General features: G+C 45.0%; 1 protein-coding gene across 1 annotated transcript in view; it reads left to right on the top strand.

Moving 5' to 3' along the window:
* The window catches only part of LOC143122384 (glutathione hydrolase 1 proenzyme-like), an 18,059-nt gene extending 5,130 nt beyond the window's left edge, over positions 1–12,929 (top strand). Inside the window, exons 4-12 of the mRNA XM_076283190.1 lie at positions 1,022–1,214; positions 2,283–2,443; positions 3,175–3,321; positions 6,800–6,936; positions 7,971–8,158; positions 8,569–8,696; positions 9,049–9,161; positions 12,153–12,266; positions 12,555–12,929. Coding sequence (XP_076139305.1) covers positions 1,022–1,214; positions 2,283–2,443; positions 3,175–3,321; positions 6,800–6,936; positions 7,971–8,158; positions 8,569–8,696; positions 9,049–9,161; positions 12,153–12,266; positions 12,555–12,701 — 1,328 coding nt within the window. The 3' untranslated portion in view covers positions 12,702–12,929. The remainder of the gene's footprint in view (positions 1–1,021; positions 1,215–2,282; positions 2,444–3,174; positions 3,322–6,799; positions 6,937–7,970; positions 8,159–8,568; positions 8,697–9,048; positions 9,162–12,152; positions 12,267–12,554) is intronic.
* Positions 12,930–17,500: the final 4,571 nt, after the last annotated feature.

The following is a 17,500-nucleotide window of genomic DNA, read 5'->3' as shown; positions in this document are numbered from 1 at the left end:
CGCCACTAGCTGACTAGTGTGAATTTAGGCTTCAACTAGTTTACTAGTATACATTTATGACCTCACTAGTTAACTAGTTTGGACAAAGGATGCATCAACTAGTTAACTAGTGAGCCTGCTGCCATCACCTAGCTAGCTAGTAAGCCATTTATGGTTCACTAGTTAACTAGTGACATTGACCTACTCCAACTAGTTTACTAGTGAGGAGTTTTGCCTTCACTAGTAAACATGTGCACATTTTTGGCTGTCACTAGTTAACTAGTGAGACCCAAAAGCCTTCAACTAGCTGACTGGTATGCATTTTGGCCTTTACTAGTTAACTAGTGGACATTTCTGGCTCTCACTAGTTAACTAGTGAAGCTAATATGTGTTCACTAGTTAACTAGTGGGCATTTATGCTGTCACTAGTTAACTAGTGTCCACAAACATGGCTCACTAGTTAACTAGTTGACAAAAATGGCTTGCATGTTGACCTCATATCAAGATATTAGAATAAATGCTCAAGCGGCTGGCCAAATTACATAGAAGTTAACAAGTGGGAATTTGACATTCAGTAGTCAGCTAGTAAACATTTTTGTACCTTACTAGTTGACTAGTAAAATATAGAAGTCTTTAAACTAGTTAACTAGTGCACATTTCAGTGTCCACTAGTTAACTAGTGAACATGCTGAGCATTACTAGTTAACTAGTAAGATATGAAACATATTTTCCATGCATGACAGCTTGGCGCAGCATGGGTGGAGAACAAGTGTTGTGTTTGAAGTGTTGCATGCGTGAGAGTGTTGTGTGTGTTGTTTTTGTGTTGGTGTGTGCATTGTGTGTGAGGCGTTCTGTGTGACAGTGTGTTGTGTGTTATGTGGGAAGTGTACTGGTAGTTCATAAGTTCAGAGCTGAAACCCAGCTCAGCATCACGGCTGTCCTGATCTATGTGTGTGTGTGTGTGTGTGTGTGTGTGTGTGTGTGTGTGTGTGTGCGTGTGTGTGTGTGTGTGTGTGTGTGTGTGTGTGTGTCCATATGGCAGGTGGGCTGGCCATCGCAGTGCCAGGAGAGATCCGCGGCTACGAGCTGGCACACAGGCGGCACGGCAGGCTACCGTGGAAGGAGCTGTTCCTGCCCAGCATACGGTTGGCACGCGAAGGGTTTCCTCTGGGCAGTGCCTTGGCAAAGGCCATCAACAGCTACAGGAGAACAATCACCAGCGATAAGGCTTTATGGTACGACCGCCATCTCAAAACCGCACCATATTCAAAAAACAATCACCAGCTATAAATCTTTATGGTGCGACAGTAATCTCAAATACTGCACCATATTCAAAAAACGATCACCAGCAATATGGCCATCTCAATACTGCACCCAATTTTCATCAGAGAGAGAGAGAGAAAAAAAACGTTTAACTACACATTATAAAATGTTTGCTGTTTTTTCTCTGAGATGTAATCGAACTTTGCCATTGAAACCTCTGAGTTGACTATTAACCGTGAGCCAGTTTGCTTCACTGCAGGTGAAGATAAGGATAACTCGCTGCAGATCATAGACTGTATATACAGTCTATGCTGCAGATAGCAGATTGGAGTAAGGCAGGAAATGATACCCCTGCAGGCCTATGATGGCTTGTGTGACACGGTCAAAGAGCCACATGGTCCAGAAGTAATATGTAGATTCCATAACACTTTGATCCTATTGATCCTAAATGACTTCAAACCTACAGCCGACATCCATCCATCTATCTATCTATCTATCTATCTATCCATCTATCTATCTATCTATCTATCTATCTATCCATCTATCTATCCATCTATCTATCTATCTATCCATCTATCTATCTATCCATCTTATCTACCTATCTATCTATCTATCTATCTATCTATCTATCTATCTATCGTCAGTTGCCAGTGTCTTCTCTGTTGCCTCTCCCTTCTGAGTAAACTGTTCTGTGGCTCCAGGGCAGACAGCTGCTTTTCACCAAATATGATGTTGTTGTTGTTGTTGATGAAGTTATTGTTGTTGATGTTGTTGTTGATGTTGTTTATGTTGTTGTTAATGTTGATGATGTTGTTTATGTTGTTGTTGTTGATGTTGTTGATTGTTGTTGTTGTTATTATTGATGTTGTTGTTGATGTTGATGTTGTTTATGTTGTTGATGTTGTTGATTGTTGTTGTTGTTATTATTGATGTTGTTGTTGATGTTGATGTTGTTTATGTTGTTGTTGTTGTTGATTGTTGTTGTTGTTGTCATCGTCTCCTGTTGGTTGCTCTAGTGTCTTCTCTCTCTCCTCTCTTAGTGAAGTGTTCTGTGACTCAGAGGGCAACATTCTGAGAGAGAACAGCACCATCTACTACCGCAAGCTGGCCGACACCTACGAGGCCATAGCCAATCAGGGCCCAGATGCGTTCTACAAGGGGCCAATAGCGGAGAACATGGTGCGGGACATCCAGGCTGCAGGTAGGTTCCTACTTTGTGAGCTGTGAGGTAATGGTAATGTGCAAACTTTACTCTTTTTTATTATAATTTTACTATAATATTATTATTATAGCACATATTCTAGCACAATGGCAATTCAAAGTACTTCACACATAACATAGACAAAGATCACATAAGCGATTGCTAATAAGTCCAAGGGCAATAGGTGACTCTTACCAGTATGTCTCCTGTCCTACAGAAAAGAAAGTCATGCTTTCAGCAGGGTGTCATCGCTGAACTGCAAATAGCAATAAAGTATCTAAAAGTAGAAGTTCTGAAAACAAAACGAGACTATAAAAATAACCTGGAGACTAAGATGGCAACAAACAACCTTGGATCAGCCTGGGACAGTATGAATATGTGTGTGTATGCATGAGTGTGTGTGAATGTGTGTGTGTGTGTGTGTGTGTGTGTGTGTGTGTGTGTGTGTGTGTGTGTGTGCGCGTACATGCATGTGTGTTTGCCCTTGTTTTTGCAGTCAACATTGGTATCAGTATATTTGGATCAGCCTGGGACAGTATGAATATGTGTGTGTATGCATGAGTGTGTGTGTGTGTGTGTGTGTGTGTGTGTGTGTGTGTGTGTGTGTGTGTGTGTGTGTGTGTGTGTTCATGTCTGTGTGTGTGTGTGTGTGTGTTCATGCCTGTGTGTGTATGTGTGTGTTCATATCTGTCTGTGTGGTCATATTTGTGTGTGTGTGTATTGTGTTACAGGTGGCATCGTCACTCTGCAGGACCTCCAGGACTACCAGGCCAGGCTGGAGGAGGCCCTGTGTGTGGGCATGGGGGAGTACCGGCTATGTGTCCCCCCTGCACCCGCCAGTGGCCCCGTGCTGGCCCTCATCCTCAACATCCTCAAAGGTGAGTTCCGCCTCACGTAGGGCCTGAGGATACCAACAACACCAACACCCACCAACACCACACCACTACCGCAACACCATACCACACCCCATCACTACCGCACCACCACCAAACCAACACCCCATCACTACCGCACCACCACCCACCAACACTGCACCACTACCACACCAACACCACACCAATACTGCACCACTAACACACCACTACCACAGCAACACCACACCACTACCACAGCAACAACACACCACTACCACAGCAACACCACACCACTACCACACCAACACTACACCACTACCAGACCAACACTACACCACTACCACAGCAACACCCCATCACTACCACAGCAACACCATACCAACACCGCACCACTACCACACCAACACCGCACCACTACCACACCAACACCACACCCCATCACTACCACACCACTACCACACCAACACCGCACCACTACCACAGCAACACCGCATCACTACCACTACCACACCACACAACTTATATGGAGGCTGAACTCCACAGTCTGTTAACTCTACATTTTAACTCTACAAATGTTTCACTGCACTGGTCTGGTCAGTGTAGCTGGTCTGGTCAGTGTAGCTGGTCTGGTCTGGTCAGTGTAGCTGGTCTGGTCAATATAGCTGGTCTGGTCAGTGTAGGTGGTCTGGTCAGTATAGCTGGTCTGGTCAAACCCAAACTTGCTGCTTGTTCGGAGCCATCTCGCTGCTCTCCATTGGTGCGAATCTCATTACCGCGCCACACTGTAGCGCTTTTGGTGTCCTGGTAATGAAAAACATGTCACTGCTGTCGGAAAAAGTCCTCCTCCCTGCTGATTGGCTGCCCGGCCGGCTAGCTGCTGTCCCCAGTGGCACTCTAATTAGCCTGGCGTTGTGCTGATCAGAGGCATTTGGGCACCAACACCACTACCACTACCACACCACACAACTTATATGGAGGCTGAACTCCACAGTCTGTTAACTCTACATTTTAACTCTACAAATGTTTCACTGCACTGGTCTGGTCAGTGTAGCTGGTCTGGTCAGTGTAGCTGGTCTGGTCTGGTCAGTGTAGCTGGTCTGGTCAATGTAGCTGGTCTGGTCAGTGTAGCTGGTCTGGTCTGGTCAGTGTAGCTGGTCTGGTCTGGTCTGGTCTGGTCAGTGTAGCTGGTCTGGTCTGGTCAGTGTAGCTGGTCTGGTCAGTGTATGTGTGTGTGTGGTCAGTTTCAACGACCACTCTGCACCACAGCAGGGGATCAGTCTAACACAGAGAACCAAAGAGCTGAAGTTATCATATCTGCCCCCCCCAACCCCTTTACACACACACTGTATCTAAAGGTCCCTGCTTCTATCCCAACCCCTTTACACACACACTGTATCTAAAGGTCCCTGCTTCTATCCCAACCCCTTTACACACTCACTGTATCTAAAGGTCCCTGCTTCTATCCCAACCCCTTTACACACACACTGTATCTAACTGTATCTAAAGGTCCCTGCTTCTATCCCAACCCCTTTACACACACACTGTATCTAAAGGTCCCTGCTTCTATCCCAACCCCTTTACACACACACTGTATCTAAAGGTCCCTGCTTCTATCCCAACCCCTTTACACACACACTGCATCTAAAGGTCCCTGCTTCTATCCCAACCCCTTTACACACACACTGCATCTAAAGGTCCCTGCTTCTATCCCAACCCCTTTACACACACACTGTATCTAAAGGTCCCTGCTTCTATCCTGGGTTTGTCCGCACTGGACCCGACCCGTCACACTCTACTCTGGGAAGCCCTCAGCTCAGTCTCACATGGCAGACAACACCCTCTGTCTGTGCCAAGGGATTCACCACAGTTCACTGGCTCCTCTCTCTGTGCCAGACACACACACACACACACACACACACACACACACTCGCGCGCGTGCACACACACACGCGTGCGCATACATACTGGCATACTGGCATATTGGCACACACTGGCACACACACGCGCACACACACACACACACACACAGGCACATAAACATATGATTGAACACATGCACATACAACTCTAGACTGCACACGTGCACTCCATGTCACACAGCGAGTTTCACACACACACACACACACACACACACACACGCGCGCGCATACATACTGGCATATACTGGCACACACACGCACACACACACACACACACACACACACAGGGACATAAACATATGCTTGAACACATGCACTTACAACTCTAGACTGTACACGTGCACTCCATGTCACACAGCGAGATTCACAGACACACACACACACACACACACACGCGCGCGCATACATACTGGCATATACTGGCAGGGGTACAAAAAACATCTCCTGCGCCATACTGCAAGGCTGCCTATAACTGCAGATATGGAGCAAAACTTTGCTAGCTGTTTTATTTTTCTGCTGGAGAGCCCTGCCAGCCTTAACCCACTGGAAACAAGTTTGTGGACATGCCCCAAGCTGCCAAAGATCAACACCACTAGCTCCATTCATGGCATTGAAGTTGGCGCACGTAGTTGTCAAAGTCCACAGGTGAATCTTCATCGCCCGATGATGGTTGCGGTACGGGGTCATGAGTTTTCGCCAGATGTTTGTAGATGCGGCCACTTGCCAGGGCTTGTTTGAAGGCCATCCGTAGTACTGTGACGAGGCACATGTTTAGTACTAGTGTCCAAAGCATATCTTTCTCTGCTGCATTAACGATGGCAGTTACAACGGGCGCGATGTTTAAGATTTTATATTGCCATAGTTTGGCACAGGGCTGCGAAACTCACGCGCGGTGAGTTCACACACATACACACACACACACACACACACACACACACACACACACATTTGTTTCAGTTAAATTACTCATGCTCTTTTTCTCTATCAGACGCCATTCTGCCCATGCGCCCGTGAGTGAGTGAGTGAGTGAGTGAGAAACTCCCAATGAGAGCCATCAAACCCAAACTTGCTGCTTGTTCGGAGCCATCTCGCTGCTCTCCATTGGTGCGAATCCCATTACCGCGCCACACTGTAGCGCTTTTGGTGTCCTGGTAATGAAAAACATGTCACTGCTGTCGGAAAAAGTCCTCCTCCCTGCTGATTGGCTGCCCGGCCAGCTAGCTGCTGTCCCCAGTGGCACTCTAATTAGCCTGGCGTTGTGCTGATCAGAGGCATTTGGGTAACATGTTATTTGAAAAGGTGCGCATAAGACTGATGTACTCCAATGCCATCAGAGCTATGACACCTGTCATGAACATTAAGAAGCCTTTATGAATGTTTATATCTGGTAAGTGGCATCTGTTTTTTATGTCAAGTTGACATTGTTTGGGATGTCTTTGTTATGACAACTTTACAGCATTCATACACATTCATAAAGCTCTCTCATGTTCATGTGAATGGTTATGACGATGTCATGTCAGTCTGACAGACACTGAATAGATTCATCTGCAGACATCTCTGTAATCTGTTTGTCTGTCCCTCAGGTTACAAGCTCGGGCCAGACAGTGTTTCCACACTGGAGAAGAAGGTGCTCACCTATCACCGCATTGTTGAGGCCTTCCGCTTCGCCTACGCCAAGAGAAGCATGCTCGGAGACCCCCACTTTGTCAACATTACCTCTGTGAGTTTGACTTCTGGAAGGGACTGATTGAGTGATTGAACAATTGATTGATTGATTAATTAATTCATTAATTCAATCCCAAATCATTCAATCAGTCATAGATTTTGACATAAAAGTGATATTTACTTGTGATAGTCTGTTCAGGGCCTTGTCTGAGAGCGGTGTTATAGCAAGGTCAGCATTTTACAGCCCAACGATGTGAGTGCTCCATTAACACGTGTTACACAAACTTAGAGTTCCCACAGGCAGTGCGAATGCAAGCCTTGGAACTTGGAACCCTAGGAACTGTGTAGTTCTTAAGGTAGCCTCTTCCGTAAGAACTGTGTTCTTAAAACTGACATTGATTGCCTGGTGTCTTCTGTGGCCAGGTGTGTGTGTGTGTGTGTGTGTGTGTGTGTGTGCTGGCCCTGGGAAAGCTCGTAGTGAGATTCCGTCCACAGTCTTGGACTTTCTAGGCCCCTTCTCCCTCAACGACTGATTGTAAATCTGCGGTTTAAACACTGAAATGGATGTCGAAATACTACTGTAATATTAATGTTGGAGTCTTGCCCTAGCTTTCTCTAGCTTGCATGGGTCACACACTGGGCTCACTAACCTCAAGGTCAGGATTGAGAAATATATGTTTGGGAGAGGATGGGATTTATACTAAAACAAATGATGGATGGACCTTGACCAGACACCTGTCATCACACCAGTGTGCCTGGGATGAGTAACACACACACACACACACACACACACACACACACACACACACACACGCGCATGCACATACACACTCCTCACATAGACACACACACACACTTTCTCTCTCTCTCACACATACACTCACACACACATACATACACACAGATACACACACTTTCTCTCTCTCACACATACACACAAACATCAGAGAATGCCTTTGATAACTAACACTGGATCATCATTCTGTCTGTTACTCTTGGATTTCATTCCTGGTTGTTTCTCTTGGATGTTCTCCATTGGGGAAAACACACCTCCATCAGTTCTTTTCCTCCCCCCATCTTTCCTTTCAGTTTGTCAAGAACATCACCTCAGATGATGTGGCCGAACTATTCCGCAGTCGGATCACCGACGACACCACACACCCAATGGAGTACTACGAGCCCGAGTACTTCGTCCCCGACGACCATGGCACCACACACCTATCCGTCATGGCGGAGGATGGAAGCGCGGTGGCCGCCACCAGCACCATCAACACCCAGTAAGACATGAACTTGAGGATCAAGTGGTCAAGTCAGGGTCAAGAAGTGTCATATTACAGAAAATTGTAACGAATTCTGTGATGAAAGCATGACATTTCTGCCAGCGTCAGTATCATATAGCTCAACAGGTCAACAGCCTCTTCAAGTCTATACATTAACCCCTAAAGATGGTTAAATCACAGACAATTACCTTCACATATTTAACACCACAGATACTTCTCATAGTCCTATGACTCAGTTTCATAGTCCTATGAAGTTTCAAGAGCCTTGATCAGCTATTGTGATATGCTATTGTGCTGCTGTGATATGGTATATGTTGATAATCCTTGATAAGCTATTTTGATATGATGTGATATGTGTCGTGTTTGATTGTTTATCATAAGCTCGCTCTGTGCGTTATCTTTGCCAGATTTGGATCTAAAGTCATGTCCAACTCAACTGGGATCCTCTTAAACAACGAAATGGATGATTTCAGCTCCCCCTACATCACAAATGCTTATGGCGTCCCACCCTCCCCAAGTAATTTCATCCTAACAGGTAAAGCAACAGCGTATCTTCTCCATTTTGAAACACGGAAAGTCCTTGTGACTGTATTGCACCCAAAGATCAGCCATACAGATCGAAACAGACTCAGGGCCCTATCGTGCACCCAGCGCAATTGACTTTGTACACCAACGCATGTATCATTCCTACTCTGCACCCGACGCACAGAGGACTTTTCCATCCACAGACGTGCGTTGGTAAATTAGGGAATGAACTTGTGCTCCCGGGGGTGGTTCAGCGAAAAGAGGAGGCGTGTTCCAGCGCAAATGTTCTCTGGTGCCCCCTGTAGTAAACTCAGATCGTTAAAATAGGGCCCTCAGTGGTTTATGTTTTACATTTTCTTTAGGCAAGAGACCGTTGTCATCAATGGTTCCCACAATCCTCCTGGACAAGAACAACAAAGTGAAAATGGTTGTTGGAGGCTCTGGTGGGACGAAGATCACCACGGCGACCGCCTCAGTGAGTTTCAGCTGACTCATTACTGCCCTTCCAGTATCCAGTGCATTGCATCACTGCATCTCCCCATCCACACAGTATTCAATCACTGCATCTCTCCATCTAATCACTGCATTTCATCACTGCATTACATCACTGCATTTCCCCATCTAATCACTGCATTTCATCACTGCATTACATTACTGCATTACATCGCTGGATTACATCACTGCATTACATCACTGCATCTACTCATCTAATCACTGCATTTCATCACTGCATTACATCACTGCATTACATCACTGCATCTCCCATCACTGCATTTCATCACTGCATTACATCACTGCATTACATCACTGCATTTCCCATCACTGCATTTCATCACTGCATTACATCACTGCATCTCCCATCACTGCATTACATCACTGCATCTCCCCATCTAATCACTGCATTTCATCACTGCATTACATTACCTCATTACATCGCTGCATTACATCACTGCATCTACTCATCTAATCACTGCATTTCATCACTGCATTACATCACTGCATTACATCACTGCATCTCCCATCACTGCATTTCATCACTGCATTACATCACTGCATTTCCCATCACTGCATTTCATCACTGCATTACATCACTGCATCTCCCATCACTGCATTACATCACTGCATTACATCACTGCATCTACTCATCTAATCACTGCATTTCATCACTGCATTACATTACTGCATTACATCGCTGGATTTCCCATCACTGCATTTCATCACTGCATTTCATCACTGCATCTCCCATCACTGCATTACATCACTGCATTACATCACTGCATTTCCCCATCTAATCACTGCATTTCATCACTGCATTACATTACTGCATTACATCGCTGGATTACATCACTGCATTACATCACTCCATCTACTCATCTAATCACTGCATTTCATCACTGCATTACATCACTGCATCTCCCCATCCACACTGCATTACATCACTGCATTTCATCACTGCATTACATTACCGCATTACATCACAGTATCTCATTATCTCCTCACTGCATCTCCTCACTGCGCCTGATTACTTCATCACTGCTTTTGAAGTGTCACAGTTTCTTCTCATGTCAACTCATGTCACACGGTATTTCATCACTGCATCTCCTACTGAACGGCATCACATCCCTGTATCTCATCAGTGCATCTCTTTAATGTGATTGCGAGAGAGAATGAAGGGAGTGAGTGAGTGAGTGAGTGAGTGGGAGAGTGAGAACACTGTACTTACAGTCATGCTAATAAAGCAACCTTGAATTAAATTGAATTGAGTGAGAGTGAATGAGTGAGTGAGTAGGAGAGTGAGTGAGTGTGAGTGAGTGAGTGAGTGAGTGGGAGAGTGAGTGAGTGAGTGAGAACACTGTCATGCTAATAGAGCAACCTTGAATTAAATTGAATTGAGTGAGAGTGAGTGGGAGAGTGAGTGAGTGAGTGAGTGAGAACACTGTACTTAGTCATGCTAATAAAGCAACCTTGAATTAAATTGAATTGAGTGAGAGTGAGTGATTGAGTGGGAGAGTGAGGGAGTGAGTGAGTGAGTGAGTGATTGAGTGAGTGAGTGAGAGATACATCCCTGTATCTCATCAGTGCATCTCTTTAATGCAGGGGTGTCAAACTCATTTTGGTTCAGGGGCCACATACAGCCCATCTGATCTCAAGTGGGCCGGACCAGTGAAATAATTGCAAAACATCCAAAACATCCACTGCTTAGTTTTTTTCAGTAGGCTATGCTTTACCCTTCAGCCTACATTTGTAGCCTACATAATCACAAGGGATATATTAGATTATTACACATTTATCCAGAGAGGCCAATGGAATTGAAATAAAATGCATTTCACTCTCATAAACAACTGGTTTATTTTTATAGTTGAGTGGATAGGAATTTTTACATCTGACCACCTGAACCAACTCACCACACTAAACTCAAGTGGGAGCTATGAAGAAAGTTAACATCCTGCCTTAAAAATGTAAATGTGCAAATGTATGAAAAATAAAATGAATTTAACAAACATAAGTTAGCAGTGCATGAGCAATACGATCAACTGATACGATTAGGTTACATCAGATCAAATAATTTTGTAGGCTAGGTGGTGGTGCTGTGTAATAGGCTATCCACCATAAAGGCCAGATCCTGCACTCATCCCGGGCATTTAAATTGAACTGTCCAATTTCCTCTCGTAGTTCAAAGAAACGCTTGAGTACGGCACCTCGGCTTAACCACCGTACTACAGCGTGGTATGGTAAGCCAGACAGAATGCCATTATCACTAAGAAAACAGTCAAACTGACGGTGAGTCAGACCTCGCGACCTGATTAAATTTACAGTTTGCACAACCACACTTTAACATGATCCAAGTTTAGTGTTTTACAACACAACACTTCCTGGTGCAACATACAATAAAATGCCCAAACATCTTGTCCTCCGTTTGCAGGCTGCACTTTGTCTCTGAATTTTGTCGCAACGCATGCTTTTCTCCCGACAATGTAGCCAAACTGACAGCACAGGACCAGTCAACTCCGAACTTTTTTTTTGTTTTTTGGCTGCGCCTAGCGGCTGAATTGAGCATTTCGGTTATTTCTTTGAAAATTCATAACTCCTCACAGGAATGGGCTAGAGATTTTTTTTTTTGACATCGTCAGAAATTTATTCTCTACAAGTCTGGGCCGGATTAAACCATCTAGCGGGCCGTATGTTTGACACCCCTGCTTTAATGTGATTGCTCAGTTTCACATTAAAGAGATACCCCATTACTGCATACAGCATCTCCACACTGCATCACTGTTCTTTGAGTATCATTCCTGTCTCTCTTCACTGCACCACCCCCCCCCAATACACACACACACACATAGGCGCTTCTATCCAAAGCGACTCAGATTTGTGGAGGTGGGAATCAAACCCAGGTGGACTGATTCCAGACCTGATACCATACGTGTTTTATTCATTCATCTTCCGTCTGTGGCTCTGTGGTCTCCAGGTTATCCTCCATGCTCTTTTCTTCGACTATGACCTGAAGACAGCAATAGCGGAGCCTCGCATTCACAACCAGCTCGCCCCCAACACCACGTACGGAGAGATGGACTTTGACCCGGTGAGTGGACAATACATAGGCTCCATAGAGCTCCTCAGTTTGGGGATCCAATTTGCTGAACAAGATGTGAGAAATCTGAAGCAGCAATGCAGGTGGTACGTTAGAAGGGCCATTCAAGGTAGTACGTTTCTGCAGCATTCTGAAGAGCCATTTAAACATTTTAAAAGCCTTTTAAAAAGTGCCTCAGATTTCTGATGAATTGCTCAAGCTCTCGTTGTGTGTGTGTGTGTGTGTGTGTGTGTGCACGCGCGTGCGCGTCGTGCGCGTGTGCGTGCGTTTTCCACATAGAAAATTCTGGAAGGCTTGGAGCAGAAGAACCATGACACGGCCTTGCTGACGTCCATGGCAGCGGTGGTGCAGGCGGTGATGAGACAGGGCGATGGGATAGTCGCCGAATCGGACCCCAGAAAAGGAGGATACGCTGCAGGATACTGATATAAACACACATGCTTACACACGCACACAAACACACACACTCTCATCATAATTTATATTAAGTGTCTGGAACATTTCTAATGGATTCCAAAACGTGTGCATTTTTATAAGGAAAAGTGTCACATTTGTGATGGATCCTTCTGGAAGGAAGCACCTCATTGCAGCTTTTCTAACAATGTATCTTGGATTTAATGTATCTAGCATGTAATGAAATAAGAGTGCCATGCTGCAAAGAGAGCCATGCTGCAATGTGCAATGCCATGTGTGTGCACAAATTGATTGTAAATATTGTATTTTAATTTATAAATTAATTAATTGTGCTGTGCTATTTCTTTTCATACTGTTTGTCTTGCCATTTCATTATCGACTTTAATAGCATAGTATAACATATACAAACATAACATAACATAACATAGCATAGCATAGCATAACATAACAACATAAACAAACATAACATAGCATATTATATACAAACATAACATAGCATATTATATACAAACATAACACAAACAAACATAATATAACATAAACAAACATAGCATAACATAAACAAACATAATATAACAGCATAACATAAACAAACAGAACATAACAGAACATAAACAGACATCATATAGCATTGCATAACATAAACAAACACAATTTAGCACAAAGCGGTACAAAATATGACCGCCGCTTAGTCCTGCACATTCTCCGCAAAAATTAATCACGCTTGTCAATTTGTCTCCATCTCCTACTTCATCCCCTACTCTTGCAACTTTTGTGTACGGTATGTAAATGAGTGTGTGCATTTGCTTTGTGTGCTTCTCTGTGTGTGAGTTTTCAATTGTGAGTGTGTGTGTGTGTGTGCGTGTGTCTGCTTGCCTACATGTGTGTGTGTGTGTTTTATGTATCTGTGCGTGTATATAAGCATATAAGTATATATACTCTTTTGATCCCGTGAGGGAAATTTGGTCTCTGCATTTATCCCAATCCGTGACTTAGTGAAACACACTCGGCACACAGTGAACACACAGTGAGGTGAAGCACACACTAATCCCGGCGCAGTGAGCTGATGGTCACTCAGGGAGCAGTGAGGGGTTAGGTGCCTTGCTCAAGGGCACTTCAGCAGTTCTTACTGGTCGGGGTTCGAACCGGCAAGTCCGAAGCGCTAACCAGTAGGCCACGGCTGCTGTTTGTGTGTGTCTGTGTATGTTCACTTGTGAGTGTGTGTGTGGGAGTAATGGTGTGTGTGTGTGTGTGTGTGTGTGTGTGTGTGTGTGCGTTTATGCGTGTGTGTGTGTGCATGTGTGTGTGTGTGTGTATGCGTGTGTGTGTGAGTGTGTGCATACCTGTGTGTGTGCATTTATGTGTGTGTATGTGTGTGCTTGTGTGTGTGTGGGTCTGCATGTGTGTGTATGTATCTGTATGTGTGTGTTGATGAGTGTGTGTGTGTGCGCACGTGCGTAGCGTACAGTTACTAAATACACATATATTAATTTATTGTATGGTCCCCCATGAACGGAATTCCATGAAACATGCATTCAGAGTGTATCTTAATGATCCTACACATCAAATTCCATGCAGTTTTGAGGTTGGGTTGACATGGCCCCTGGAGGCCAATATCTGAACAAATAGGTCTCCCTAGGCCCTACGGTTCTCGAGATATTCACAGAAAACTGTTTGGCCATCTACAGGCCAGTTGGTGTACAGTCACTAAATGTACACATAAATTAATTTATTGTATGGCCCCCCCATGAACGGAATTCCACTAAAATTGGCATGCATTCAGACGGTGTCTGATCATACACCTCCGTGCGATTTGACCATGTCACCTTGTGTAGTTTTGACCATGTCAGCCAGAGATACCGGCGATTACAACCCCTCATTTTTGCTTTTTTTGATTTTTAACTAGGTGGCACTATACATCAAATAAGTGGTTATGAAATGGGTTGACATGGCCCCTTAAGACCAACACACACAAATAAATGTGGTCCTCCTAGGCCCTACGGTTCTCCCTCCTTCCGGGGGGTCCAGTCCGGCGGGTGGGCGACGGAACAAAAAGAAAAACAATGGTTCCGTGTCATCCTTGTGGGACTACATGCCCACCAAGTTTCATGCACCCCGGTCTTTCAGTGTCCCGGGAATCGTTCACTGAAGAAAAAAAATCCCTGGCTAAACTCTGGCTAAACCTACAGTATATGATCGCTGTGTGGTGGTCATAATAAAGTCTCTCAATTAGCCGTCGTTTCAGCTGCTTGGAGCACAGAGTTGTTTCAGCTGCTTAGAGCACAGAGTTGTTTCAGCTGCTTGGAGCACAGAGTTGTTTCAGCTGCTTGGAGCACAGAGTTGTTTCAGCTGCTTAGAGCACAGAGTTGTTTCAGCTGCTTGGAGCACAGAGAGAAGGAGGGAAGCAATCGCGGGAGAGGTCCAGGAATGGAAGGATTTGGGTTCAAAGACTGCAGAGACCCTGAACTCCACTGAGTATTGAAGCCTCTGTGTTGTCGCGTCATTAAACAGACGCAGAGGCGGAACACTGGCTCATTCCACATGAAATACTCCTGCTCCTGACCTTTGCCTTGTGTGTGGCAAAGCGCTCGTGTCCATTTGAGGCCTCCTGCCTGCGTGGCTCTCCACCGGGCTTCTGATGTGCTGCACGTGTGGAGCATTCATCAAAACTGAGCAGCACTCTCTCTCTCTCCCCCTCTCCCCCCCCTCTCTCTCTCTCCCTCCCTCCCTCTCTCTCTCCCTCCCTCCCTCTTTCTCTCCCTCTCTCTCTCCTCTATCTCACTCACTATCACAGTCAATGTGTGTGTGTGTGTGGGGTGTGTGTGTGTGTGTGTGTGTCTGTGCTTTGAGGTGTCTGTGTGCTGACGGTGATGGTGACTTAGAAAGGTCAAGCTCCAGGTGTGTCCAGGTGTCCTGCAGAGCTTGACAGCAGCCAATCAGGATACTCTCACCAGTCACCAGCGGCAACCAGGGAGTGTGAGGGTATGTGTGTAAAACTTAACTACACTCTTATTACCAAGCTGTCAAGTAAAAGATTACCAGTGAACTTGTAGTGTTTATGTGTGATCACTACATGATCCATCTCAGTCAAAGCAACAAGATGATTTCAATAGATTGTGTATACGCACTGAGAGCAGCTAGTTTCTGATTACGTGTAGCTGTGTCATGTCAGGGCTGGAAATGATTTAATTCACTGAACAAACGTGGGAAAGCACACTGCGTTCCCTCTCTCTGTGGTGGTCTTGCGAAACACTGTGTGTGTGTGTGTGTGTGTGCTTCATTAATTGTGTGTGGGTCTATCATCTGTTTTTTGTTCACATGTCTGAATAGTTCACCGACTGTATTAACTGGCTTGCCTTGCGCAATACTCCTCTCTAAGCCCTCGTTTACTGTATGTGGAAGCCCTAGAATACCGTGAAATACCATTTGAACAAAAGATGTAGATTGGTCATTATTTCCGCAAGTTTGTCGCTGCCTTCTCTCTCTACCCCTCGTCACCTGTAGCATTTGATCAGTGGTCTTTTTAAGCTGAACTAGGGTAAAGCAGTCTAAAGAGGGTGGAGGGGGGTGATGATACCAGGTGGGCAGGGATAGAAGGCGGCATGGGGTGAGCAAATGAGAGAAGCAAAAATGGACTGATCCACGGACTTATCCATTAGTCTCGGGCAGGGGTGTCAAACTATTGTTAGAGACATTGGTTATCACACATTGTTGAAGACAACTGGATGTGAATATCTTTTTTTTTTTCTCTGATTTTCCCTTTCTACCCAAAACATCTTGGGGGCATATAAAACCTGCTGGCCAGATCTGTCCTCCGGACCTTATGTTTGACACCCCTGGTCTAGGGTGTAGTTGTTTTGGTTTGAATATTGTTTATGATCACATGGAACCATGGTAAGATAGCCACACAAATGCATACCCAGAAAGCAGACCAGACATGCAAATGTTTCACAACCAAGTGTTTTAATATTTGCTAAACTTAGGCCACAATGTCTGGACAGAAATGAGAAAAGCAGTAGTATTAGACATTATTATTAATGTCCCCCCAATGTTGACTGCATGTACGTGTGTGTTTGTGTGTGCGGCCAGTGAGGAATGAAGAGGGATTGTGTGTGTGTGTGTGTGTGTGTGTGTGTGTGTGTGGCCAGTGCTGGTGACTGAGCAGGAGATGGAGAGAAGAGTCATAAATACTTGATGTGTACCCCTGCAGCCGGGCGACCCCACAGGGCTCAGGGCAGGGGGTGCGGGGTGACATCCGCATCTTTTAGTAAAATGCACATCTGTCACCTCACTGGGCCTCTCCTGCTCATCAACCTCACCACGCACAACACTCCACTGTAGTGACAGCACTCTCTCACACGCACAACGATCTACTGTAGTGACAGCACTCTCTCACACGCACAACACTCCACTGTGGCTACAACACTCTCTCACACTCACAACACTCCACTGTAGTGACAGCACTCTCTCACAACACTCCACTGTGGCTACATCACTCTCTCACACTCACAACACTCCACTGTTATTGTTATCCACTTTTATTTTCTGAAATCCAACCAACAATTTCAGGCAAATTGGATTACACAACATAAAAGAGTGATAACAGGTTTGCGGGGAAAGTCATATTTTAATGTTTTTCTTTTGTTCAATATGTTGATGAAAGTGATTATAACCTATAGCAACAAAAACCCATTAACAAACAGAAAAGCCTAGGTGGTTACAAAAGGACAGAAAAAGGAAACACAAAGGAAGGCCTCATGCTTACTTGCTGGGACCGTGGGCCGTGCCCGACGCACAGTTTGCAAAACAGG

The sequence above is a fragment of the Alosa pseudoharengus genome, unplaced genomic scaffold (assembly GCF_046254945.1).
Source record: "Alosa pseudoharengus isolate Yale_2024_CS ecotype anadromous, Long Island Sound unplaced genomic scaffold, YU_APseudo_1.1 YU_APseudo_1.1_scf_14, whole genome shotgun sequence".
NCBI lineage: Eukaryota > Metazoa > Chordata > Actinopteri > Clupeiformes > Clupeidae > Alosa > Alosa pseudoharengus.
The sequence above is the reverse complement of the archived record's forward strand: the minus strand, read 5'-3'. Positions and strand labels throughout refer to the sequence as shown.